This window comes from Phalacrocorax aristotelis, chromosome 1, assembly GCF_949628215.1.
Source record: "Phalacrocorax aristotelis chromosome 1, bGulAri2.1, whole genome shotgun sequence".
NCBI lineage: Eukaryota > Metazoa > Chordata > Aves > Suliformes > Phalacrocoracidae > Phalacrocorax > Phalacrocorax aristotelis.
The window spans coordinates 125,127,870-125,154,434 of NC_134276.1; the positions used below are offsets into that span (position 1 = coordinate 125,127,870).

The 26,565-nt window shown below is 39.3% G+C and overlaps 2 protein-coding genes across 8 annotated transcripts in view; one reads left to right on the plus strand and one right to left on the minus strand.

The window, feature by feature from the left end:
• Nucleotides 1–26,565, plus strand: part of CMSS1 (cms1 ribosomal small subunit homolog) — a 255,582-nt gene that overhangs the window by 131,965 nt on the left and 97,052 nt on the right. Inside the window, exon 1 of one of the 5 annotated variants that reach the window (XM_075105407.1) lies at nucleotides 2,249–2,444. The exons of the other annotated variants lie outside the window; for them this stretch is intronic. Coding sequence (XP_074961508.1) covers nucleotides 2,264–2,444 — 181 coding nt within the window. The 5' untranslated portion in view covers nucleotides 2,249–2,263. Of the gene's footprint in view, nucleotides 1–2,248; nucleotides 2,445–26,565 lie in introns of those variants that run through there. 5 annotated transcript variants of the gene reach the window in all.
• FILIP1L (filamin A interacting protein 1 like) overlaps nucleotides 1–26,565 on the minus strand; it is a 217,751-nt gene that overhangs the window by 130,109 nt on the left and 61,077 nt on the right. The window lies entirely within an intron of this gene.

Below are 26,565 nucleotides of genomic sequence, written 5' to 3' on the forward strand. Positions count from 1 at the left end.
TAGGCATGATGCTCAAAGGTTGTGCCATGTGGGCATCACATGTCAAAGAGAGATGGTTCATGCTCATGGTGTAGTGGAACTGCAGTGCAGAGGTCTCTGCCCGGAGCCCTTCTTTTGGCTCCCTCTGGCTTTTGGGAAGGGACCAGACACTGTCTCTGCCTTGGGGTTTCTTACAATTTTGAGACTCTACTTCTGTCAGGTCATTCACAGAAGCAAAGCCTGGTTAGTTGGTGGTCTTGTCTGTCTTAAAACACTCCCTTGCACGGCTATCGCTGAATATTTGAGTGTGCTGGCTTGCTGCTTAGCTGCCTGGGAGCCCTTAGTGAGCTCAGGTAGGTAGATGGCTACAGGGTAAGGCAGAGGGTTTCTGAATCCACTGTTGCTCTTTGGTTTAACAGCATGAGAAAAGTGCATAATTTAACCATCAGCTATCTTCCTTCATTCTTGATCCAAGTTTCTTCCTGGAAATTGGGGTTTTGTCTTGTTTTTAGACAGGCCTGCTTTCCCTCATCTCCCATGATTGCTGCTGCCATTTTTCCACTTGAGAAGGTGTTTCCAGAGATAATCTCTTAAGCTTCCTGAGTGCAACTCTGTGACGTTCTTAATTTGTACATGTTATTTTCTGCAATTTGTCTGGCTTGGGAAATTTCCATTTCCCAAATCCCTTTAGGAGAGATAGGAAAAAACTCACTTTGTGAGGGTGATGAGGCACAGGTGGTATCTTTCTGTTTCAGATCTCCATAACAAATATTTTCCATGTCTGACTTTACTAAAAACTCCTTGTAGGTAAATATTGGAATTTGTTGACCATGGGTCTGTTTTAGCATCGTATAAAGATTTTTCCCCTGTAGTGATCCTCCTAAATGTGTGTAAAAGATAACAAGAAGTCACAAAACTTAACACTGCTATAGTGTTAAGAAGCTGTTTCGGCAACAGAAAACTTTTTCTTAGCTGAATGCCATTTTGTAAAAATTGAATGAATCTATGTAGAAGTACTGAACCTGGTACTTCTCTCATTGGTTTGCTCTTCTAGGGAAGAAGGACATTTTATCTGTCTGTGTGGCAGTCATTCCCAGTGATGGGGATGGACCAGTGGAGAAATGGAGATTTTGGTAGTAATAAGTTTCAATGAATTTTGTGAGAACGGTTTCCCAGGTAGAAGAGAGAGATTTTTTGAATCCCCATAGGACACAAATTGATAGGAAGCCATTCATATAGCTGTTTATATAGCTGCTTGCTCTACTCTGAATTGGTTTTTGAAATCAAATTATGGTTGCCTTTGCTAAACTTTTGTTGTGTTGCTAGCTTTACTGTTTATGTTCCAGTTGCCAAAATACTAGAAACCACAAAGGGGACCAGTATGATAAACAAGAACAAATAAGGACAGTCTGAAATGCTGTTACTTGCAGAGAGTTGACTTAATATCTGAAATAAAAATTGTCTCGTTTTTTAGTATTTATTTTAGTCACAGCTTTCTTACACCCCTATGAACTTCTTTTCTCCTACTGGAATATCAATAAATACAAGAGGAGTACTGCTCACTTGCAACTATTTAGGAATTGCAAGCAGGAAAGGAAACAAAAATTAATATTTCAGATTTGAGAATGAGTTTTTATATAAAAAAGTAATGACTTAAAAAAAATTAGACCTATTTTTGATTTTGTATGCATGTTTCCCATTAAAAAAATTGAAATAGTCATCTTTGTATGAAAAAAGTTCAAGTTGCTGATTTTTCATCTTTTCCCGTTTCTGATTCCTATTTAAGATAATGAAATAATCACCAAGATGCTTACTATAAATGTAGTTAGTTGTAAGTGACAGGGACTGGGCACCAAAAGCTATGATTATAAAAGCAGTTTAGCCTGCTAGATATCCTTCAAACTCCTGATAATGCGTGCCAGAAGTATGAGATTACATTCAGTTTAAATTTGAGTCCTCTATTTAAAAGTTACTGAATTTCTGGTGTTCCAGCCTCCTCTGTGAAACCTTCAAGATGACCTGTTTGAAGCCTGCGTGTGCATGATTGTTACTACAGAATTGCTCCGATTTTCTGTAGAGACCCATCACTTCTGGCAAACTCTTTATATTCCCTTGTTCCACTGCTTTAAGACAGGTTTCCCTGTGGTAAAACGGTTTCCTTTATTACTTGTTTGTTTATATTAGTAGTGGTTTCCTTCTTAAGGTTAATTATTGTTTCAAAGAAATTGCAATTTCCTGTTCTGGTGTAGCTTGTTTTCTTTTAGATTTGTTCCACGCTGTCACGATGTCTGTAAAATATTGTTTGGGAATTCTTTGTGTTTTGAAGGTGCAGTGCTCCAAGGGATCATTCTTAATCTTATTTACTTCCCCTCTCTCTCTTTTTTTTTTTTTTTTTTTTTTTTTTCCAATTTTAGGTAAGAACGACTTTTGCAATGATTTTTTGCTTTTCAAGAATTTCTTCTTCGGTAAAGTATGAATCTCTTTTTCTGTCTTCCTTAAAAAATTGTATTCTTTTTCTCTGTATTTAAGGGAGCGGGGGGAAAGCCTCAGCCAAGACTAGTGCTGTGCCCTTTTAAATACTCTGATATGGTTGCTGGAAGAGAATTTGAAATTTTCAAGTAGTTGTTTGGGGTGTTTTAATAATTTTCTATATACAGGGTGACAATACAAACACATAAGCAAGCTACTGATTGTAGTTGTTTGAAGAAGTTTGAAACAGGTCTTCCTTTAACGAAGCAGAGGGCACTCCTTCAGATTTCCCGTGGAGTATCTGCATGCTCAAAGGCCCTGCCCAAGTACATACTGAAGCTTATGTAGTAGTAATTTCTTTAAGCTAGATAGCAAAAAAGTAGGTAAGTTAAACACATGCTGCAACTTAAATAATGATTCAACAGAGTAATTCATATAAGTTGCAATACCAGGATTCCAGAATTTTTGGGGGGTTTTACTGTCTAATAATGAACTGGGGGCTGTACTGTGCTGTGTTTTCCCCTCCACTGGCATTAATAACTGCAGATTTGGAAGCTTCCTGTTAAGAGGCTGCAATCCCAACGAAAAAGATCTTTCATTTAGCAGGCCTAGAGACAACTTCTGATTACAAGAGAATTGGTATATTGTGGGAGCAATGCAACTATAAATATGACTTCCTGTGCATTAGACATGTTTGCCAGTTGCTGGAAGCTTGAAAAAGGAGATCTTGTCTGGTTACAATTCACAATCAACCTATGGAAAGGACTTGAGAACAGCAGTCCATTTCTTTTATCAGGGACACTCTTGGTTCATAGTATTGCAGTTTGGCTTTTTTGTTCTTTTTCCTATACGTATACAGTTTTAATTAATCAGTGAGAGGCCTGAGCATGATGTAATGCTGGAAATAAACAATTTGAATCCTGTGACTCTTAAAAGAGAATTAATGGAAACAGAGGTATTGCTATCTCCTTGGTCAAAGTAATATGTCATTTGGACAGTATTTAAAGGCAGGCTCTGGGCTGCTGTGTGCATAATATTCCTTTGAGTTTCGTCTGGTTTTAGAAGACCAAAAATAAAACAAGAAATAGTGTAAGTCATACTGGGAAATAATTCTGATCTTTAAAATTCTCTTGTATATGTATTGTCACAACTTGGTCAGAAGGACCCTCTGTAACCATCTAGTCTGATCCTTTGTGTAATGTAATACAAAAATCTCTCCCTTATTATTCAAACAGATTTTATGTGGGTTTCAGCCTGTAATAATCAGTGCAAGCTGTGTGAATTTTAATTTTCTCAAGTCTTAAATATGCTTCTTCCTTGCCACTTATGAGAGGCAATGAACCCTGGAGTTTGAGATGCTTTATTCCAAGAGACAAAGCTCGTAGTTGCCCTGAAGTGGGTGCCTGGTGTTCACCCTCATCTTGGCCACTCCCCACACAACTGGTTGCCAGGTGGTAATGAGGAAGAGGGCAGGAGGCAATGTGACAAGGAGGGGAGGGTAGAGATGCAGTGACACTGGTGGCATGAGGAGGAGTAAGGAAAAGGTATGAAAAAGCTAGCATATGTGATTCCCTGCTTCAGAGAGGTAAGAAAACATTGACCTAGGATTTAAAGGGTAGGATTCCCCCCATTGTTCTCTACATATTGGCCTTGACCATGTTCCTATTTTTATGGTAACCAGGCTTTGAAGACATTCAAGCCCTTAGGCAGTGGTTTACAGTTGATGGGAGAAACCTTAGAGGAGGAAAGGGGAAAGCACATGTGTTCCATCTCCTGTGCATGCTCTCGCTCACGTTTTGCTTGTGCGCTTTCTCTCACTCACTGTTATCCTTTTCTGGCAGTCTCTTTTGTTGGTTAAAGACTTACCACATTTGAGAGTTTGAGGCTGAGCAAAGCTTTAATTACCAGTCAAGAGCATTGCATTAGTTTCCCCTCTGTCAGCTGCCCTCCTCTGTAGGTTCTTCCTCCTTCTGTCCAAACTGCCATGCAGTGTTACGGACACGCAAAGGACCAGAAACCTGGACATTGTGGCCCAAAGCAGGTGCCACAATGGAAGTAGAGAAGGGATGTTGCATCAGGGTGTGGTGCACGTACATGTACTGCACACACAGCACAAGCCTGGGCCATATGGACGGCCACGCTACAGTGCAATTTTTTTTTTTTTTCCCCTGAATAGACTGTAGCTTGGGGGCAGGGAGCAAAGAAGAATACACTCTGAAATAACTGTAGATTTCACTTCCTTGAGATGAGTTTTTGCCCTGGTTTTAGAGAGTCATTTTATATTATTCAGTTAAGAAAGTGGTTTATAATCCTATACCTTGAGTACAGGTAGAAACACTACTTTCTTTCATCTGAATTCTGTCCTGTGACGTGAGAGCCATGGTTCTACAAAGAAACAATTTATCTTCTCTGGAGGTTTTCACAAGGCTCATAACATAGGAAAAAAGATTGAATATGGAGTCCAGATTGTTTATTTTGAACTATATATTTAACTACAGATATCTGGGGTGGGTTTTTTGTTTCACCTGTCTTTGATTTTTGTATCCTTTCCTGAGTTTTTCTCTTAAAAAAAAAAAAACAACCACAACCAAAAACCAGTAGAAGTGAGTTAAATATAGATATAGATTACATCACTTGGTTTGTAGTACTTATATTTTCTACAAGGATAGCAGTTTACTGCCAAAATGTGACTCAAAAGCTCAACAGCAAACAATCTGTACAAGTTTACACAAGAGAACTGAAGTATTTAATTCTGTAAGCATTGTGCTTTAAAAGCACACATTGCAAAAATAGATACTTCTTTGAGAAGGCTGCTTTCTTAATTTTCACTGTTGCTTTCAGAAGTATGTCCAAATAGTTACAGGGTGGTTTTTTTTTTCCTGAGAAATCTGTTGCTGCACACTGAGAATGTAGGGGAGTTGGAATGGCTTGCACTTAACAGAGGTCAGTCATAATATTTCTGTCCACAAAGACAGTCTTAAATTGAATTAAAAAAAAATATTCTTAATTTACAAGTCTGATGCATTTTTATTGTACCAAAGCATTCAAATGGAGGTCTGAAAGGTGCATTCCTGTTTAAGGGTATGCTGGTCATGGTGGCTGTGGTTGAGGGAGGTGCATTTGCCATATCTTTATAGACATTGTTATGCAGTGCATATTATATTTAATGTGCTTTGATTCCTCTAAAACCTGCCGGATTATTTTATTTAAAATCTGTGTATTAAGAAGTGAATGATACTTTGTCCAAGTCTGTGCTTAGTTAAAGTTCTATAGAAGAAGATTACTTGGACAACATAACACTATACTAATAGACATATCTCTCTTTTCTGTATGGTCCTTTTTCATTGACAGTGTCAAACATTTTGCACCTCAGTCATCATCTTTACAGTTCTACTTCTCTGTATATTGGTCTATTTAGCAAGTCAAACATCAGAAGGGAAAAGGAAGGAGAGCTGCCTACTCTACCTTCTTTTTTTAACCTGAGAATAAAAAATTACATACAAATCTCTCTTGTTCTAGGAGGAAGAATGCGCAGTTTAGGAATAAATTCTGTCCCTGTTGTTTAGCTCATGTCTTTTATTAAACTCTTTGGCTCTTGATTTAACTTTACACACACAGTAACTGATAGCTGATGTCTCCAGAGCATTTGCAACAATTCCAGAGGCGTCCAGACCATCTACAGAGAGTAATGTTTGATAGCAGTGGGGATTTTTTAGGCTTTAAAAGGAGGCTTAGAGGGGATCTCATTACAATGTACCAGTACTTAAGGGGTAGCTACAAAGAAGATGGAGGTTCCCTTTTTACAAGGAGTCACATGGAGAGGACAAGGGGGAACAGACACAATTGGCTCTTGGGGAGATTCCGACTGGACACCAGAGGGAAGTTTTTCACACTGAGGACAGTCAACCATTGGAATAATCTCCCCAGGGAAGTGGTTGACTCCGCTCCCTTGGACACTTTTAAGATTCGGTGGGACAGGGTGCTGGGCCATCTTGCCTAGACTGCCCTCTTCCTAGAAAGGTTGAACTAGATGATCCCTGAGGTCCCTTCCAACCCGTGATTCTGTGATTCTGTGAAATGTTTGAGCATGTCACAGCTTTTAGATTTGAGAAGAAGCACACATTTTAGAAAAACAACTGAGAAAAGAAGAAATTGGAAAATTAAAAATTGGGGTAGGTAGGAAAGAAGGGCAACTCAGGAAGTGGGGGCTTTCCACTCTGGGTTTATTGCTGAGCATTCCTTAAATTTGGAACTCGTCTGTTGAGGTTGTGAGAACAACCTTCCTTATTCTTAGCAGCTTACCCACCAGAAAGTTTTGTTCTCCTTTTACAGTGGACTTGTCAAAATGCTATGACAACTAGGCTGGTTTTAGACAAACAGACCCTGGCTCTAAAAAGACAGTAAGTCTGCAAGTCAAACGTGGAGGGCAGCCATTGGCACTGGAAGAAGTAAGAAACCACAGATTGTTTTCCCGTTGGATGAAGAGCTTAAAGCAACGTAAAGTTAATTGAAGAATTCCTTGAAAGTGAAGTCAGCCTAAAATAAAAGCTTAGGGGTCTATAATTTACTAAATGTGAAAGCTTTGTAAGCAGTAGTGAACCTAAAAGTTTGAAAAGAACGTATTTTAGTAAACATATCTGGCTTGTGTTACAAACTGTCCTGTTTTAATTATTTGTCCAAATAATGTAGATTTGCAGTAGGATCTCTAATTAGGCACAGTTTGATTTATTGAGCTGGCCCCATATAAACCATGATGTCATGCTGTACTGCTCAAAATTACAGCTCTGCTCTTGCAGTTTAAAGACGATTATTTTTAACTTTGGAATGTTTCAGTTTTGTGCGTCTTGGCTTTTGGCTTTGTGAACTTAAGATGTTCTCCGCTCCCCTCCTTTTCCCTCCCCCAGATCAAAGCAGTTTTAATTGCTTCGTAATGTAACCAGAACAGAACCAGAAAAAAAAACCATTGAAATGGACTTCTGAACACTCTTGGCTTTAACTGTTGTTGGTAAATAAGAAGAAAGGCAGGAATGTTCATGCTTGCTGTCAGGGGGGTTGAGAAATAGGTACAGTAGGTATTGAACTATGTTTCGCCAAGTGTCCAGATGCTGATGCCATTCCAGAGCAGGAATGCTTCGCTTACGTCTCTAAAAGGTCTTAGTTTTCTTTTGATGCTGTAATTGAAGAAGAAGAAAAGGAAAAAGAAAAATGAAGGGGGTGCGGAGGTGGAGAGAGAGGGGCAGGATCTGCACAGCCTGTTACTGCAGGTAATAATTATTTACTAGGAACAGAAACTCGAGTACATGACTTTTTAACTCGTATGTGTTGCATTTTCTGCTTGTTTCCCATTTGAATAGGAAAATTTGCATTTGGTTAAAGCCAGGTCTGTTCCAAATGCAAAGGAAAGGATTTTCAAAGGAGGGTTTCTGCATTTCAGCACAGAGGATGTCTCACTTCTCCAGAAGTGAGCAGCATACCTTCCTGCCAGCATCCCTGATCTGGACTTCCAGGCAAAGGGACAATACACAGCAGGGTGTGGAGGAAGGGAGGACTGAAAGTTAAGTCAGACTGTAGTCTCTTCTGCCAACCTCTCCTAGCATGTTAAAAAGAGACCAGGCATTTCAGGGCAGGGAGAGTCTTTCTGTAGATGTGTCAAGAGTACTTTAGGCTAGGATGGAGCCTGACAGCAAACTGTGAAGGGAACAAGAATAAAGGCATGGAGGTGTCACACACATACTGGAGGCACTGGATTACCCGTAGATGTCAAAGGGTGGGAGTTGTGTTTGAGAGGCAGTAGCTGTGGCAGAGAAATGCAGACTCCATTTTCTGACAGCAATAAGGAGAATTTCTGAGTGGGAGGGGAAGGTAAAAATGTCTTCCTGTGGATTTTAGAGGAAAGACTCAGTGAGCTGCCCTTGGTAATGATTGCAGTGTTTCAGGCTCGTGTAGGCTGGCAACGATGCACGTTGAGTCATTGCAAAGCTATACTTCTCATGAGGAGCCCTGATTACATACCAGCTGACTCAGTTTCTGTGCTATAAATTGTGCATATAAACTAGATTACAGCTTAAAAGACTTATAAAAAGCCATGGGATTTCTTAGGGTTTTTTATAAGGGTATTCTCAAATGAGTATCACATTTTTAATATAATCAGTTGTTGACTAACATATTGGTTTTAGATATGTGAGTGCTTTTAGTCATCCTATAACTAGTTTCAGTTTAGCTAATGAAGGTTGGAGAGAATGCTGCTGCAGGGGAAAGGGGAGAGGACTTCATACTCCATGCTTTGGTGCCAGTGAACATAAATGGATGGAAAGTATGTGCGAGCTTGCTAACAAATGGTACTTATAGTGGAAAGATTTGATGTCTGAGTTCAGTTTTAAAAAAATACATATTAATTTGCTTGTTTTTACCTGGCAAAGTTGCCAACTGAAAACAAATTTAACCATTTAGAACAAGATGAAAGCCTTAATCCTTTGAGTATTCAGGTGTCTGGTTTGCAGTCCGTAACAGGGGGCCTGTAATGTCTTGATTGTAACATAATATCAACAGAAATTTAATAAAGTTTAACATTCAGTGAGTTTCCATCTTTTGTTGATTGTAACTGTCTGAGAAGCTTTTCACAGTGGCTGAAATCTCTGAGAACAGGCAGCTTTTGGTGATGAGCAGACCACCTGTCTTGTTTTGATGAAATGAAAATAAGTGGTAGATTTCAGATAATTCTGTGATGAGATGCTCATGTTTCGTCTTGCGTTAACAACACATATGTTTTTTTTTTAATATCAATCACAAAATCTGAATAGAATCTCTTTTCCAGGATGGTAATTAGCAGATGGTTTAAATGGATCTTGCCATGAGATCTGAGTGGGGTGATTGACTATCATCAGCTGTGTGCGTATCTGCGCACATGCATGCACATGCATTGGTTTGTCTTCATTTTCTTTAATGAATGTGGCAATATACTTGGTACTGAAAAGGAAACAGTCGGACCTTGAGGAACCAATGACTGACAGCAGTTTAATTTTTTTTCTGTGTAATAAATGACTGATGTAGGCTTAATTTTTTTTTTTTTGGTAGCTCTTTTCCTGACAGTTACTTGCTGAAACTGGTCTTGGAACTTAGAGGAACAGCTTGCCTCTGAGAGGCATAAAAGCTTCTCCATCACTTTCCAGTTTTAATGACAAGAGGTACATTCACCCAAAAGCTTTTTCACTCTGAAGTTATAGGTTTGAAATTACTCAGTGAGGATCTTTTGCCTGCAGTGTATGACGAGGTGATCCTAATGGCCAGACAAGATAAGAGGGTGATGATGACTGTTATGAGAAACTAAACAGGGAGGTGGGACAGGAATGTGCCTGCTGTGATACCTCTGGAATTGCAGGAGGTCACCAGATGGAAAATAATGGCACTTTCCAGTTACAGTACTTCCAGTAGCTTCCTTTTCCTTTTGCTCTACAATGTAAAGCTGTTTAGTATCTCATAAAAACCAGTCTTTTTAATAACATGTGCCTGAAATTATCTTCTTGATACTGATGCCAAAAAACAACTGGGATCACAGTATACAAAAGTACTTGAACAGAGAGATGGAGGTGATCAAATCTGGTGCAAGAAGGAGTCTCATGAATGTGAAGCCATGTGAATGACATGAAGGCATAGGGGGAAACATGTTTGGCAGCCCTGTAATCTGAACAAGGCCCTTGGCATTGATTAATGGTGTGGTGGTCACATACAAGAACTTAACACACATACCTTGCGATATTCCTCTACCCTGGCATTCCCACATTCTCAGCTGCAATTGTTCTCTGGCCTGTTTCGGTCAGAATGAGCAGGCTCAACCAAAAAAGCTGAAGGAGCTCATCTGTGCTAACCTGTCTTGCGTGGAAATGACTGGGGAGCGATCGTGCAAGCAGCTCAGCTAGCTTGAGCTGCCCTGTGACAGTAGGTGGGAATGGGGAGGCATATCCTCTGAGGAGAGCTGACTCCTGGCAGAGTATGCTCACAACCAGTGATGGTGTCTGCTTTGCATCTCGGGGTTCAGAAGGCAGGTACACATAGATTATCATCTGACTGCAGTGTGTTAGTTTGCTAACTTGCACGTGGTTAGCAGAGAAGCCATGATGCCACAGGTCAAGAGTGCAGGCTATATGAAAGCTTAAACAGAATAAGTGGCTGTGCAAGGCAGATGACTGCACTTGTTGACAGAGATTAAAAATAGCACAGCTTTGGTTTTGGTGTTTTGCAAGATCACTTCTGACTGGCATAGCGGAAGGTGTGTTTTTCCTCAAATGCAGCTACAGTTTTGCCCAAGTAAAACTTTGGCTCTTTATTGGTTATACCTGGAATTCAGGAGGCAATGCTAAGATGATTCACATTCATTAATCAAACCTCTAGCACCATCCTGGGAGGCAAGTTCAGAGAGGAGGAAATGGAGACGAGTAGCCTAAAGGTGCTGAGGGAATCTGCTTCAGAGCTGAAATTAAATTTTGGCTCCAGGCATCATGCCTCTGGAAATTCCTAAACTACTTGAGTTTCATGTCAACACTGTCCAATTACAGCACTGTCATTTAGAGTAATTTATAAATCTGTATCTATAGTGGATAAGATTTGTATAAACCACATCCATTAACAATAAAAGAACTGCCATTAAATAATTAAGTAATAAAAAGATCACACCATCAGTAACATGATTAAACTGTCTAAGAAAGGCTATCACTTCTTTATATCTGATTTCTCCTGAGCACAGAGGAGCGGATGTATTGTGTCAGACCAGTGTCCATCCAGCTCTGTATCTCATCTCCAGCCATAGCTGTTAGCCACAGAAAGATTACAGGAACAAGGCAAGCATGCTGTCATGTGCCTATTTCTTTCTTTTTTTTTTTTTTTTCAAATTCTATTCTGAAATGTATTTTCAGATTTGAATTTTGGAAATTACATGTCATTATGGCAATATATCCATAGTAATCTGTCTTTTCTTGTGAACAGTATGACTAAGCACACCCAAGCCTTCCTCATATACATTTTATAATCACCATCTGCTAGCGGCGTGTTGTGATATATACTTGCATTTAAGAAGTTTCTTTTACAGCAGGATAAGTTCATCTGTCCACCATAGCCTAGAAAACTCCACAAATGTGGTGAGTCCAGTTACAGTGTTTATTCTTTGATCCATTTTATAGAAGAATTAGTGCTTATGGGAACTACCAAAAGACCCTGCCCCGCAGGGTTTTGAAGACACATAAGGAAGGCCCTTATAAAATGTGGAAGGGCTTTCTGGGACTCATGGTTTCTTCCCAGAAGTTTGTAGCTGTTGCTTTCCATGGGTAGGTCTGTCATTTATGTTAGCATCATGATGTGCTTGCAGTGAATGGCTTTTGCATTGATCAGACGCCATCCGATTCACTTCATGATCTTTCAGAAAAGCCTTTCATAGCTTTGTTTGTAGTTCTGTGAGCATTGTTCTTTAAGAAAAAGAACATAAAATGGCTTTATTAAAAATGACAGAAGTTGGGAATTAATTTTAAAATATATTTTTATAAGATTTTGAAAGAAAAATTGGGATTTTTTAGTATTTATACTTTATTATGTATGGCTGCTTTTAAATGTTGATGGAACAAGGGAAATCAGAAAAACAAATTTCCCCTGGTTTTCATTGTGGGGCACATGGGTCAAACACCCAGCGTGTTGTTCTCGGAAGAAATAGTTTCATTTTTCCTAATGTGGACATGCAGTACGAAAGCTTGCTGGTTTATGACTGAGTGGTACTAAAATGCTGTTTATTGTCAGTCTTTTCACATCTGAATCATTTTATTTAATCCAGATTTTCTTTGAAACCACTGCCAGGCGTGCAATAAGCATGAATGCTTGGAGAAACCAATGGGTGCTAGGCTCTCTGATGCTTTTAATTGTTTAGACTAATCATGATTTTGACATGTGGAGGGAAAACGCTTATTTCCATTCTCTATTTAGATTTACAAGTTGGGTGAAGTGTATAGATGACTTCTTAGAATTTTTTTTTTTAAAGAAAGGTAATTACGGGAAATATAGTAGGCTTTTGTTTTGCTTATGCTCTACATTTGGAAACAACGTGTGTTGAATTGATTTTATGCAGCACTACTGTAATCAGTGAAGGTATTTCTTCCCTTGTTTTGTGTGATGCTTTCATGCAGAGGAAGGTGGGAAGAGGAGCATAAATAAGGACAACGAAGTGTCTATATCTTTCTTTTACACTTCATAATCCCATTTTCTTAGATTTTATTGGCTTATTTACTCAGTTTAAAGCATAAGAAAAGGAAAAGTGACCCTGTAAAAATATAAATAATCTCAGGTGGTTCATGTAGTAGACTCTGGAAAACCAGAGTACCCCTACTTCATGTAGACGTTAAAGACAAAATTGTGACTCATATTTTTGCTTCTTATTTCCTGCACAGTGACTAATCATATTGTAATTTTTTTCTACCATATGCTTAGCTAGCATCATTCATAGCCAGAATTAATTGCTGACATTAACACTGGCCAGCGTATACTATAAAGCAGGATTTAATTTCATCAATAAGTTCTCCTATCCTTACAGCTTGAGCCTCCATCTGCATTAAAGTTCTTGTTGTTCCTACTGCTGAGTCTTCACACTTGGAACCGATATGTTGCAGAAGAAGCTAATGCAAACTCTGCCACTGCCTTCTCCATGGGGAGCAGTCATTTGGATGGAACAAGCATTTTGCTATGAAACAGAGTGGCATTTGGTTTCTCTGCAGCTTCATTCAACAGGCCCAAGCAAGAGGAGCTAACAAATATTTTCTGGGTTCCTTTCAGATGGTGACACCCCCTCTTCCTGCAGATAAATACTAACATATCTTCATTTATTGTGTGCAAATCAAAGGCAAGGGCTTCTCATTCCATCTGTCAAATCAAGGGTTTATGTGTGCGTTGTTGCATCCTGACCTGACACAGGTTGTTTTTTTTCCTTTCTGTATCTCCCCCTTTTATGAAAAGTGCTTCTTTCCTTTCATCCTTTACAAAGGTGACTGAAGCATGAAAAAGGGCGTTGGTATCTAGAAATTCGGCTTGTAGCTATAAGAATTAAATCTAGTAATAGATACTTCCCAATGTATCCTGTATGTATGAACTTCTGATTAATTGTTATCGTTTCTAGACCTAGCCTTTGTCAAGTATAAGTAATAAAAAATCAAAGAGCTATACCCAAGAAACAGGAGTTTCATGTCTGTTTGGAACATATGTGCCTAGTCATGATTGCAAAGGTTCTTTTTTTCGATTCTTTCTTATTTTTAAACTCATGGCTAGAACATAGCATATGCTGTAATACTTTCCATTTGCAGAGCTCTCTATTTGATGATTGCAGGCTGCTCTGTAAACAGTTTTTGATCTGACAGTCACTTTTCGGAGTCTGGAGCCTTTTGCATTTTTGGTGGGAATGTGGCTGAGTGATTTGCTCAGGGTCACCCAGTGTATCAGCTGGAGCATAGTGATAACATGGATCGGTACATTTTTTGCTTTCTTGGTGTCTTAATTGTATTTTCTCTGCATTAGATAGAATAGGGTAGTGCAGCATACCTAGAAAATAATTAGAAAAATTCTTTGGGCTGAAAGTAAAAAGGCTGGAGAAACACTTGAGAGAGTTTGGAATTATTAAATTTTACTTCCATATGCGTTTTAGAAATAATGATCATCGAGAATAATAGATGAACTGGACTGCACTAGCAGTCTTAAAAGATAATTCCTTTTGGACTTTTTTAGATCATACACAGATACTCTATATTGCTTATGCATAAACTTCAGCTTAGGATAATTTCTAAAATTCCAGAATAGAAAATATTAGAATAAGAAGTTTTGATTTGTGTGGTCTTCCCCACCCCCATGGATCCAAGTGCAATACTTTCACTGTTGCTAAGTGTAATCAAATCCTGCATACAACAATAGCTACAGGGAGAGGGGATTTACAGTTAACTGAACAACAGAAGATCGTTTCAGTACTAGGTATGTAAGGAAGGCCTATGGAAGGGTTTTAGTCTCCCTATTGAAAAGGTGCATTTAAGAATGGTGGGTTTTCTTTCCTTTTCCATCTTTAATTCTGGTGATTTATGTGGACCACTATTTCTCTTGCGATTTCAGTCCTTGTGTTTTTCAAAAATATCTTCACTTTCAATAATACTTTTGGATAGATTATTGTATTCCTATATATTTAAATAACTTGAGAATTTCAGGTTATTCAATCATGTAGTTGCAGGTTTTCTTCACATTACTTTTTGTGGGTAGTGTATTCCTTAAAAAGGAGTTGTTCTAGGGTGTTGAGAATGTTTTACTAAGATGAGTTAAATGTAGCATTAGTTCAGAAGCAACTTCTTGCGTGAGAGGCAAGAACAGTTTCCAGACAGCAATTGTTAAGAAATTTAGGGTGGAGGGGTTTTTGTTTGTTTGTTTTAAACTATAGACATTTGAAGCTGATTTCTCAAAACAGTTAAAATACATTTGGAATGTGCACAATGGGTGTGCTTCATTGAGCAGTGAGCATAGACCGCTGCCTCTCTCTAGTGCTCTGTGCAAGTTGAAAACAGTTCACGTTTGAGGTTAAGGTACAGTTTGACAGCTCACCCCTTCCCTATTTATTTTTCCTTCTTCATAATACTAGTAGTATCTTAGTAGAAACATGCTCTTCATCCCTGTTTGCCCAAACCCATCTCCCTGTCAGTGTCAGGCCATCCTGTGGCCTAACTACTCTTCTCCTCTGGCCAGGTCCCACTCAGGATCCTGGGCTGTGTGTTCCCCTTTCTTCCCAGGGAGAGAAATAACCCTTCTTCTCGCACCAGTCCATGAACATCTATTGTTAGTGGCTTTGATGTGTAAGATGGTTGTTGAGGATGAAGTCAACATAAATTTATTTTCCAGAAATTAGAGTGCTTTCTGACATGTTTCTGCTAGTTTCAGCTATCATGTTTTCATGGATTGTTACCTAGGTTAAATCAGGTACATTTATAAGTAACATAATTGTTATCACTGGGAAGAGGAACACATTTTTATCTCTCCTTTTCCCTGTGCCCGAACCCTTCTAAATTTCAGTGTCAGGATCCTCTGGCCCAGTTACTTTTCTCCTATTCTGTGTAATTACAAACCTCAGATATTTTAATGATTGTGTTGATGCTAGGATATTCCCCTTGACATGGAACATTATTTATGAGGTGGATGGAAGTATTTAAACTGTTGCCTCACACAATCAATTGGAAAAATATTACTAGCGTGTAAAATTGAGGCTGTTCTGATATTTGCTGAATTTTCCCGTCTGACAGGAGACTGAGGAGAAGATTTATTTCCTGTTGCATTTGCATAACCTGTACTGAGTTTAGCATGTTACATTTATTGAGCTTTTCAGTTCCTAATAAGAGTTGTGACACTTGGCAGGCTTATAAGTGATATATTAAGGTTTCTCCCAGGGGTAAACTATTTATGGTTCCAGTTAATAACACTGGTATTCAGTAAGGAAGAGAGCAGACGTGATAGTGGTTTGGGAGGCAGCTGAGGTAACATCTAGGAACATCTGGTGGAAGTTTCCTGAGCAGCTCAAGTAACTACACAGATGCTAAATGTTTTCCCCCCATGTTCTGCCCAACTTATGATGTTTGTATGTTCATCACTGGAATGTACACCCCCCTCCTCCAGTATATGGCATACATTTGAATTGGTGCAAGTTTGCCTGTGAAGCTGAAGACAATTATTTGGAAGAATTTGGAAATGCTTTACTTAAAAATGCATCAGTCGGTGTAGTAAGAAAGCATTTGGTCATTTCTCTCCCATGTCCACTAATAGCTGTATATAAGGGAGTCTGTACTACCTTGTATTAAAATCCTCTGTATTTTACCCTAGGTCACAGGCATTATTTTTACTAATCTACAGCCATCTCTGAGCGACTAACATACGTAGAAACAGGTTCAGCTTGGCTGTTACCTCTTCTCATAGAGTTTGAGCTGGTTTTTTTCATACACCTTCTCTACCTGAAACTTTGAAAATTTTTTGCACATAACAATGGGTTTTGCCAGCTGTTAGTTTGATTGCTGAGACTGGAAAAGTAGAAAATAAATCAGTGTGTCTTCTTTCCCCTCCCCCCAACCAAATCACTGTCTTTTTTTTAATTTTTTTTTTTTAACTCAACTTCATTAAGGTTATGGCAAGAGCTGGGAATGTGATTACATTTTTTTTTTTTTTCAGTAGCATCTTATCACAAGTATTTCTGGAAACCTTATCAGTCAGCTGTCACACCTGTACCAGTCACATTAACTAATTTCATCATGGCAACAGGCTGAGGACAGACACTCCGATGAGTTTCAGAGCAGCTGCAAGGCAGTTGAGGGTGCCAGCAGCACAGTTGCACATCCCAGCCTATGTGGTCAGAGCTACTTTACTGTTGGGTGCAGAGTTTCTATTCAGAGAGCTACATTGATGGGGAAGGACAGTGACTCTTCAAAGTTTAAAACTTGCCGCATTCTTCATGGCTTAAATTGGCCATTTAAGTTGGTTAGTGTCTAATGAAGTCTGTGAAGAGACTATTGAGGGCTGCATTGTGGTTAGAGCAGCAGTGGTGCTTGTAGCCAAATATTTTGACTGCTTAGCTTGGCCTGAACCAAAGCTGGTTGGTGGTGCAAGCTAAACACGGGTGGGATAGAGTGGAATGCCCTCTGGCATGACCATGAAGAGTTACCAGAGACCATAACAGTGTTCTCATTCGAGAAATCTTGTTCAGAGTTTTTCCAAGAATGCATAATTTCACTCATGTTGTCATGTTCCTTGGCTATCCCACTTAACATTTGGAAGATAGGCATGCATTTCAATTCATTTTAAATAGGCTTAGCCTTCTTGAGTCATGAATGTGCCACTTCTTAAATCTAGCTTACTGTGATGATTGTAATTGCCTGATTGTAATAACTGGTTAGAGGTTCCAGCAGGTGCTAGGGGCATCCATCTGTTTTGGAGCACTGTAAGGTTTTCCTGACAGCTGAATGCAGAATGGGTGGGTCGAGGAGTTTCTCTTCTATTAAGTGACGTTTTGGATAAATTGAAGTACCTGAATGTGTTCAGTTTAGATTCCTGCTATAAAGATCCATCTTTTTTTTTTTCTTGAGGGACTAAGGCAGTGCAAAATTCCAAGCTCTTCATCATGTGTTTTCAACTTAGCATATCTGAGAAATTTGGGCTACCATATACCTTCCACATTGCCCCCAAATAGAGGAAGGATAGGGAGCCAAAAAGTCCTTCATCTTGCTGATTACAATCTGAAAAGTGTTATGCTACCCTATGCAATAATTCTATCTCATGGATTAATTATTTAATGCTTTTGGTTTCTTTCTATCTTCTGGTTTCTACTCTTTGTTTTCTGACTATGATTGCAGTATGTTTTCAAAAAGGTGATATGGGGAGTTGCAAATATAAAGGAAAAAACTAAACTTTCGATACATGCCAAGTTTCACTTGCCAACAACTTTGGCCACATGACCAGCTTTGGGAGGGGAAAGAGGGAGGCAGCCCTTTCTCCCCACAAATTCTTAATTATGATAAATGAGTTGCTGTATTATTAAGAACATAACCTAATGGGTATACGGATAAATATTTACTTGAGAGTTTATTTAGTTCAGCTTGCTTTCTTTTTTAAGGTACAGATTTCTTCATTGCATCCTTACTTCAACTGTTTGGTCTTCCTAAACTCATAATCTCCGTATCTGTGATGTTAAAGAAACCAGAGTGTGAGGTCAAAATTTCCATTGCATAGCTGGAGAGGAATTTCAAGGAACAATGCCAAAATCACTTAAAAAAAAAAAATTTACAGGAAAGATGACTCATCAATCAGCAATTGCAGTTCTAGAAAATAGAATTAGCTGTATATGTTCTGGGTACAGAGAGAGACAAAATGCACCCGGCCTGACAGGCAGGGGTAAATCAGGGCAATTGTTTGTTTGTTTGTTTCTAGAGATTTTTACCTTGACCTCTGCTGCTTTTTCACCCTAAAAGGAGCACTCTAAGTAGCACACAGCTTCATGTTGCAGGAATCATTGCCTTCTCAGAGCTACAACTATACAGCAAAAAGAAAAGTATTTTCTGGCTTGTTGTGGCTTGCGCTAATTAGCCAAGCAACTGAAGGACAAGGGGAATGGTCTCCTCCTGTGCTTGACTTCTTTTGTAACTGTAAGAAATTTAACATGCTGCCACCTGAGAGGCCAAAATACAGCACATTATACTTGATGGAGGTGACAGAGTTTTGCTTTAGTATGCAGTCACGTGAGTGTGAAAAGATGTGATAAAGAGCATTTTCCTTCCTTCTAAAATACTGAATAAACAGCATGCAGGAGTGAAGGCTCTTCTGAGAGGGAAGTCTGTTAAGCTATGGCAGCATCTCTGGGAGAGTGGGGCAGGCCTGCTGCTTGTGGCATTTCGTGTTGTGCCAGCCCTTCGGCGGGGAAGGCACTTCTGTGGTGCTTCTTGTCTTCTCTCCCCCTTGAGCTGCTCCATCTTTTTGCTCTGTTAACCTTAGATGTGAAGAAAGTAATGAGTGCTGGGACTTAAGGGAGATAGTACTGGAGGTGAATCTGCCACATTCCATGTTTTCTGGTTGGTTTTTTTTTTTCTTTTTCTTTTTTTTTTTAACCCTGTTTGCTTTATTAACAGGGGGAAGGGAAGGAAATGGTATAACCACTTACTGTACCTCTCACAAATGCTAGGTAGTTTGCACATCTGGATGTCTCTCCCTGGCACTAGACATAATGGTTCTGTAAAGGTTTCCTGCTCATGAGACACTTCAGCAGAATACCGTACCAACTAAAGGTGTGACTTCTGACTGCGTTTCTCTTTGGCCTTAGATTGAATTTATTCAATATTGTAATTGTTTGTAAGTAGGAAGCACACTTATGTACCCTTCAGTCTATATGTTGTTTTTATGGATTTCCCTTTGCTGTCCCATTCTTCCCTGGAATAATAATGTGGTGACAGTCGGACACGAGCAACCTTGCAGTATGTGCTTTTTGAAAGGGGATGTGGACTGCAAATAAACTCTGCCATATGTGTTTTACTGCATTTAAGCTTGATGCTTCTCTGTATTAGAAATCTGAAGATATTGTAGTGTATTTTGAGCTTGCTACACTTACTGAAGCAGATAATGTCTACAAGCGTGTGCAGGCTGCCTGTTCCTTCTAGAGCCTAGCCCTGGCAGAGGCATGGGGACATCCTCTCTTTCAGTATTGATAAGGAGAGCGCTATAGGTCAAGGGTTGAACTTCTCAAATTTAGTAATTTTGAAAACACTTGTGAGAAACAGCTGAGACTCTTCTGGGTAGAGGACCTGTCATTGAACTGTTCCCTGGTTCCCACTATTGATGTCAGACACATTTACAGTGTGACACTGTGGGGCTCGGTGACGGCAAGTCTGGGCCACGTGCTGATCCTGGAGCCCCTTCTGCAGGGCAGAATCCAGTGCATGTCAGCAAACAGCTCATTTTAGGTTAATATCAATAGGGGCAACAGTGATGTGGTTGAAGAGTCCTTTTCAGGGTTAAATGGGAGTGCTGAAGAAAGCAATGCATTCCTTCTATCTGATTCCCTTTTGCTTGGGTTTTGTCCCTTCACAGCTTGGATTTCTGGTTTTTTTATGTAAGTGCTAGTGCAGAGAATTGGGTCATGGATGACAGATTTGAGTGATGGCCACAATACTTACAGCTTTCAGAACACAATATGAGGCCCATCTCTTGGCTTAGCCTTGCCCTCAAGGGTGATAAGGAAACAAGACTGAAACAGTTTCTCCCACTCTTCCTCAAGAAGTATTCCCTTTTATCCTTAGAGGTTGGAGAGCCTAGCAACTATCTGTCTGTTTTATTTTCCTTAAGATGCTGTGATACCATGGTGATGAGTTATTAATAAAACTCCAGGCAGATGGAGAGAGCTTTTTTAACTGAGTAACTTCTTGGTTTGGGTTTTTTTGTTCTCTTTCCATGCATCCAAGAATAACCATATATGAACAAATGTCATGATTTGGTCTGTGGGGCAGAGTAGCTGAGCATTTAGCACAAAAATACAACTTAATCTGCAAATAAATCAGAGCAGACTTTTTGCTTGAATGTCAAAATACCACGTTTCTGGAAGAGCAAACAACTGTAAAGCACTGCATGCATTATTTTAAATATATGAACATAATGAATTAGATCTGAGGTGTTTTTTTCTGATTTGTTGCATTTCTGAACATTATGAGCTATTATAAGTGCAATAACAAGAGTTTCCCATACAGCACAGTGCTCTGCTTCAATGGCACCAACTCAAAATTCTGTAAGTCTTTATACTAATGTGCAGTAATCTCTGTAACAGTGACACTAATCCCCTCTTCTAGTATGAAACTAAAATTAAAAAAATCTGTGAAATGTAGCTTTAAAGCAGCTTTTGGGAATTATTAATTTCTAAACCCTCCATCAGCCATCCATACCAATAGGAATGTCTTTATCAATAACAGAGCAAAGGTGTAATCAGGTTTAGCAGAAGCAATGAAGCCTTGGGGTTTTTGCTTTTTCTTTCCTTTGTTAAAGTGTGAATGGCATTAATTGCATAACACAAGCAGCGAGAGGTTGGTTACAGATGGTGTAAAATTACTATGTTGTCCTACCCAAATGATGCACACAGACTTTACTGTCCAGTTTTAGTGTGCTGCAGTCAGTTTACAGTGTGTTTAAGCTACTGTTAAAGGTTTGGGGTGATAATGTCTTACATGGCAACATTACAAGCTTCCTGAAGTTCTCATTTATCAGCTGCTCAGATGCTGATGGAAAAAAAGCAGACATCTCCACAAACGTTGAAAGCTGGGCAGAAAATTTCTTTTTAATATTTCACTTATTAATTTCAGATGATTGTAGCTATTGAAAGAATAGGCCCTTAAAATCTCCAAATGCCTTGACTTCCAAAGAAGTTTGTTTCCCATTTTGTGGCCTTGAGCAGGAATTGAACCATGGTCATGAAAACCCCCAAGTAAACAGATAAGACAAACCATGACGTGCATTTGTGATGTCTCTAACACACAGTGACGTAGATAATGCTGTGTCCCCTTACGCATTGTGAGAGGGATTGTCTGTGGCCAATATTTTCTTTGAATAAGGTACAGCCCTCACTGGAAGTCTGTGGCTAATGTGTTGGGGGCGGTTCAGGCACTTACCTAATTAGCATGGGGACAGCATCTAGGTCATATTGGGCTTCTAAGTCCCATTGAAATTTCATCAGAATGGAAGAGGAAATTCTGAAAATGTTATACATGATATTTAACCTTATTTCTCTCCTTTCCTCTTTACTCTCCAGTATGATAATCCATGTCCTTTACATGGAATGCATTTTCTCTATAATCTGAAAATTGCCTTAAAAATACTAGAGAAAGATCAAAGCACACTGAAGGACTGAGAGCAAAATTTACATGACCTCTTAACTGAGGTATTTGTAAAATATAGGTGAAGTGTCGAGAACTGCTGTGACATTTTATTCCATATGGGGATGTAAGTGATTTTGTAAAGCATTCCAGCAGAGTGAAACAACCAACAGTCTTTCTGCTGTGTGCGTGAGGTACTTTTTTTTTTTCTCTGCCAAGAATGCTTCTTCCAAGTGGAAATTATTTTTTTTTGTCATTTGGGGTGGTTGTTGGGTTTAGGTTTTTTCTTAAGCAAACAAAGAAGCAAAACAAGATGTTCCGTCTGTAAAATGCACTATTCTCCAAAATAGCCTTTTCAGTAGAAGGATGTAGGAAAAGGGACTTTGTTGATGAAGCAATGGTCAGGGAAACTGGAGGAAGTGTATTGCATGAAAACGTTTTTATTTCCTTTGGAACGAGCAATGCTCTTATGCTTTTGAGGTTTTACCAATTCATGGGATAAAACATTTCTGACTCATTAAACCCATCTGCCTTTGAAGAACCTTTACCTATGAGAAAACTTTTGTCTAGGTTTAACCTCAGTTGTGGCCTTGCTGCTTTTGAATCTGGCTGTACCGTGGTAAAGAAATGGGAATGAACTATTAAAATGTGGAAGTTTTTTGCCTCTGTTTCAGGTTGGAGTTCTCATAGGTGTTGGGCTGGGCTCTGTCCCCTGTGCATGGCCTCCTGCTGAGCTGTGTTGCGTTGAGACTCCTCTGTCCATGTTTTATTGTAGGGAACCACACTGGCATGTTCTTTTATCATAGGAAAAGGGAAAACATTTCTCTCAGCATCCAACTAAGTGTGCTTGTGGTTTTTAGGAATATACAAGAGGGCTCTGTTGCTACTGTTTATTATTTTATTTGTGCAGCGCATAGAGGCTTCACTTCTGAGCCTTGGTGTTAAACAAGGTGCTTTATGCAAATGACAGAAAGATTATTTCTTCTTTAGAGAGCCAGATTTCATAGTGCAGGGCAAAGATGTGCAGAAATACTTCACTTAGTTTTGACTGAGCTTACCTGAGCACTGGAAACTTAAGTTTGCTAGTGCTGTATGTTATGCTTATGTGTTGCATTTGTGTAGATGTGCTACAAACTGATGCCCGATTCAGGGATTTACAGTGCTGTATTGGTCTGTGCAAATACCCTCAGAGAGAGAACAACGGAGTACAAGAGATGACAGAAAGATGCAGGCACATGCAGTGGAATTTAAAGGAGCAGCAATAAGTGAAACAAGCTTGGGTTAGGGATTATGGCAGTGGCATTTCCTATGGATTTAGGCATAGGATTTTTCTTCCCTTGAAGTAAATGCCTTTTGGAGGAGCCATAAACCTTGCAAACCAGGAAGTAAAGAATGATTTGAGGAGGTCAAGCATCATACCCAAGAATCAAAGGACTGAGCTGAACAACGTCTAGCTGAGGAGTTTTTCCCATGACATCTTAATGATGTGAATTTGGTGTACAGGTAGAGGCAGACACCCTCCGGAAAAACAGTTTTATAATAAGAGTTGGAATGTTGATTCCTACAACTCATTATTTCTCCAGTTTATGAATTGCTTCATGATATTTGGGATGCTGGACATTTATTGCCTGATATGGAGAAGTTGTTACTATTGATAATTTTGGGTTTTATTACTCAGGCTGCTGTGATGTCTAAGTGCTTCTGTAAGAAGGAACATAATATGGAAGATAATATAAACTGTAAAACTAATGAGGGAATTGCAATACAGATGGCACTGTGTGTATGCTTTGCAGACCGTATTTTGTACTATTCGTTTTAAATTTCTGTTCATGGAGCCAGAAAACCATTGTGTGGTAGGAAGCGGCTTACTAAAGGTGTCCTCTAGAACAGGCCTTTTGCTAATGAAGTTTCAGGAGTAGTACAAATATACAGATGAACTTCTAACATAATGAAGAAAACAGCGCATTCAACAGTTTGACAGAAACTTGAGGCAGCATTCTTAAAGGTGTAGTTTGAACTGGGCTAGACGGATGTTAATTGCATGTAGGATGGGGTAGGTATAGTTGTGTCTTCTAGCCATCTCCTCCATCACTCACTGTGAAGTTTGTAAAAGCTGCCTGATTCTTCTCCTAAGGCTGTTGATTTCTTTTACAAAGAGCAGGAACTGTACTACCTTCATCGTTTACATTGTACTGGCGGCAAGTGAATTCCAGATTCAAACCTTTCTTCAATTTTCGCCAATATGACACAAACGGACATCGCACATAAAAGAGCAAGCCATTGCATATGGCTCCTGGTACAAAGAGTATTACAGTAACAGAAATGCCCTGGTCATAAATTTACGTGAATGGTAACCATGTGTCTCTGAATGCCTCCTGTTTCTCATTCCAGTTAAATGTTACTCTATCAATACTTGCCAGATATCTTGCACTTTTATGTCTCCGCAATATTTTTAAGCCTTTTGATGCCTTGCAGTATTTGAAGTAGTCCTATGATTTTTAAGATCCTTAAATTAGGTCATAGCAAAAATATTTCTATTTATCTAATCCATTTCCCTGTGTTCAGACTGCTTGGTGTACTGGAGCATGTAATAAAGTAGAGAGATTTAAATGGCTTACTTCAGTATGAGAAGAAAATGTTATGAAAATCACAAGTTTCCTTTAAAAAACTGAAGCCTTTTCAACTGACTGCAGTGTGATGGGAGTGGCTGCAAATGATTAAACTTCCCTGCAGGGGGTAGGATTTGTAGGATACAGAGCAAATGAGTCAGTATTTCCAATTTTTGACAAAAAAAAAAACAAACCAACAACCCAACAGCAGCAAAAAAAAGAAAAAAAAAAACCTGACCAACCAAAAAAAAAAAAAAAAACAGAAAGGGAAGAGAAACAACCAGTGATTTCCATAGCTGGTGACTACTATGTGTCTTCAGTGAAGTGAGTGTTGTGGTGTCTCATGTCAGTCTTCCAGATACTTTTGTCTGAGGCTGGAATCCTGAAGCCATCCAGTTGTCACTGCTCATGGAGGGAATGCAGGGGTTTTGCAGTTTTTTTAGTCACACAGACTGTCATCTCTTGTTCAACTCATTTCCTTGTGACCAAAAACATGAGCACACCTCCCTTAGTGTTTGTGACTGTCCTCTTGTACATGGTGAGGATCCTGCTCATGTGAGTAAGAACAAACAGTAGTTCCCTCATCACTTTTCCTTGAGGCTGCGGTCACACTGAGGGCAGACAATATTCACAGCTCAGAATCCAGGTACAACAAGCTTTCGAGACACTGCTTTGTCCTGGAGTGACTCTCCATTTAACATCACTCGTGCCCAGCCTATTTAGCTAACAAGTTTTGCTCCCCGTTAGGTGGTTCTGACTTCTCGTTCAAGTTGGATTTACTCAAAACAATGGGTAGATGAGAGCCTAGGGCTTCTAAGTGAAGGTCTTGTTAGGAGGCAGTGGACTGATGAAGCATTTTGTCTGGATCCTGCTTATTTCAGAATAAACAGTGCTTTCTCAAACAAAGCCTGACTGTACTCAATATCTATTAAAAGCACCCACTAGTTGGTTTGGTTTTTTGTTTGTTGTTTTTTTTTTTCCCCCCTTTTTTAAAAAAAAAGTTTGCTGGAATCAACATAATCTTCTGAAATGTCTCAAAACTTTTCAAATGCTGGCAGCCAGCATAAAGCCTTTGCCTGATCTTAATCTCCAGAATGCAACAGGCATCATCGCCCAGCTATTTTCAGTCAATTCTGTGTGCTGTGTATCTAAAACTACAATAAAATTATCATAGCTCTGCTTTGCTTTCCAACCCCAACTGCTGCAATAGCCCTGTCCTCCTGTCTGGTTTTGCCCCCTTGAGATATTCAGAACAAAATCGAGCATTTCAATCTAGGGATTTTTTTTAAGGTTGCAATATTCTTTCTGCTGGAAAAGCCTGCCATTTATGTTGGCAGGTATTTGACTCCTGTGTTTCCTGATCTTTTACTTAAATAAGCAGCTGTTTCAATAATGTATTTATTAATACTCATAATTCCCATATACTTGTCAGGTTTTCAGAACAAACCTGAATGTGTTCTGGAAGCCTTTGTGGGTTTTAATACCAGAGTTGGTGATCTCCTGTGGGCTGTACAGCTCAGTATTGCCATGTGGTCTTCTGTCCCAATTTTTTTTTTGCCTGCCTTGCTTTTCTCACTCCTCCAAATTCCAGACTTTGCCAGTTTTCCGCTTATCTGTATGTTTGTGCTTTCATTGCTTGGTGATGGGTTGTTACTGGTAGCTGTTGTTTGTCTGTTTGTCCTCTGCTGCTTCTTGCCATCTAAGTGAGGAGCAAGATGACATCCCTGACACTGCTGATGAACTCTAGATGCCCATCCATGTCCGTCACCCTCTCTGCGCCTTCCCTCCCCACTCCCCCCCCCCAAAAAAAAAGAAAAAAAAGAAAAAAACAGAGGATTTAGATATGAACTGAGGCCTGTACAACTTCCTTCTAGAGAACAAGCAAAGGTTACAATAGTTGAGCTGTTGTTTATGGCAGAAGCAGAATACCTAGTCCTTTAATTTTGTGTCATTTGCACAGGCATGTAATAGGTGAAGGTACCTCTTTAGTATGTGGGTAGAAAGAGAAAAGGAGCGTCTACTTTAATTTTTTTTTATTTTTAAGAAAAAATAGGAAAAGATGTATGAGCACAGAGGATAAGTACAAGTGTCTGTGGGCATGAGAGAAAAAATTTCCAGCTTACATT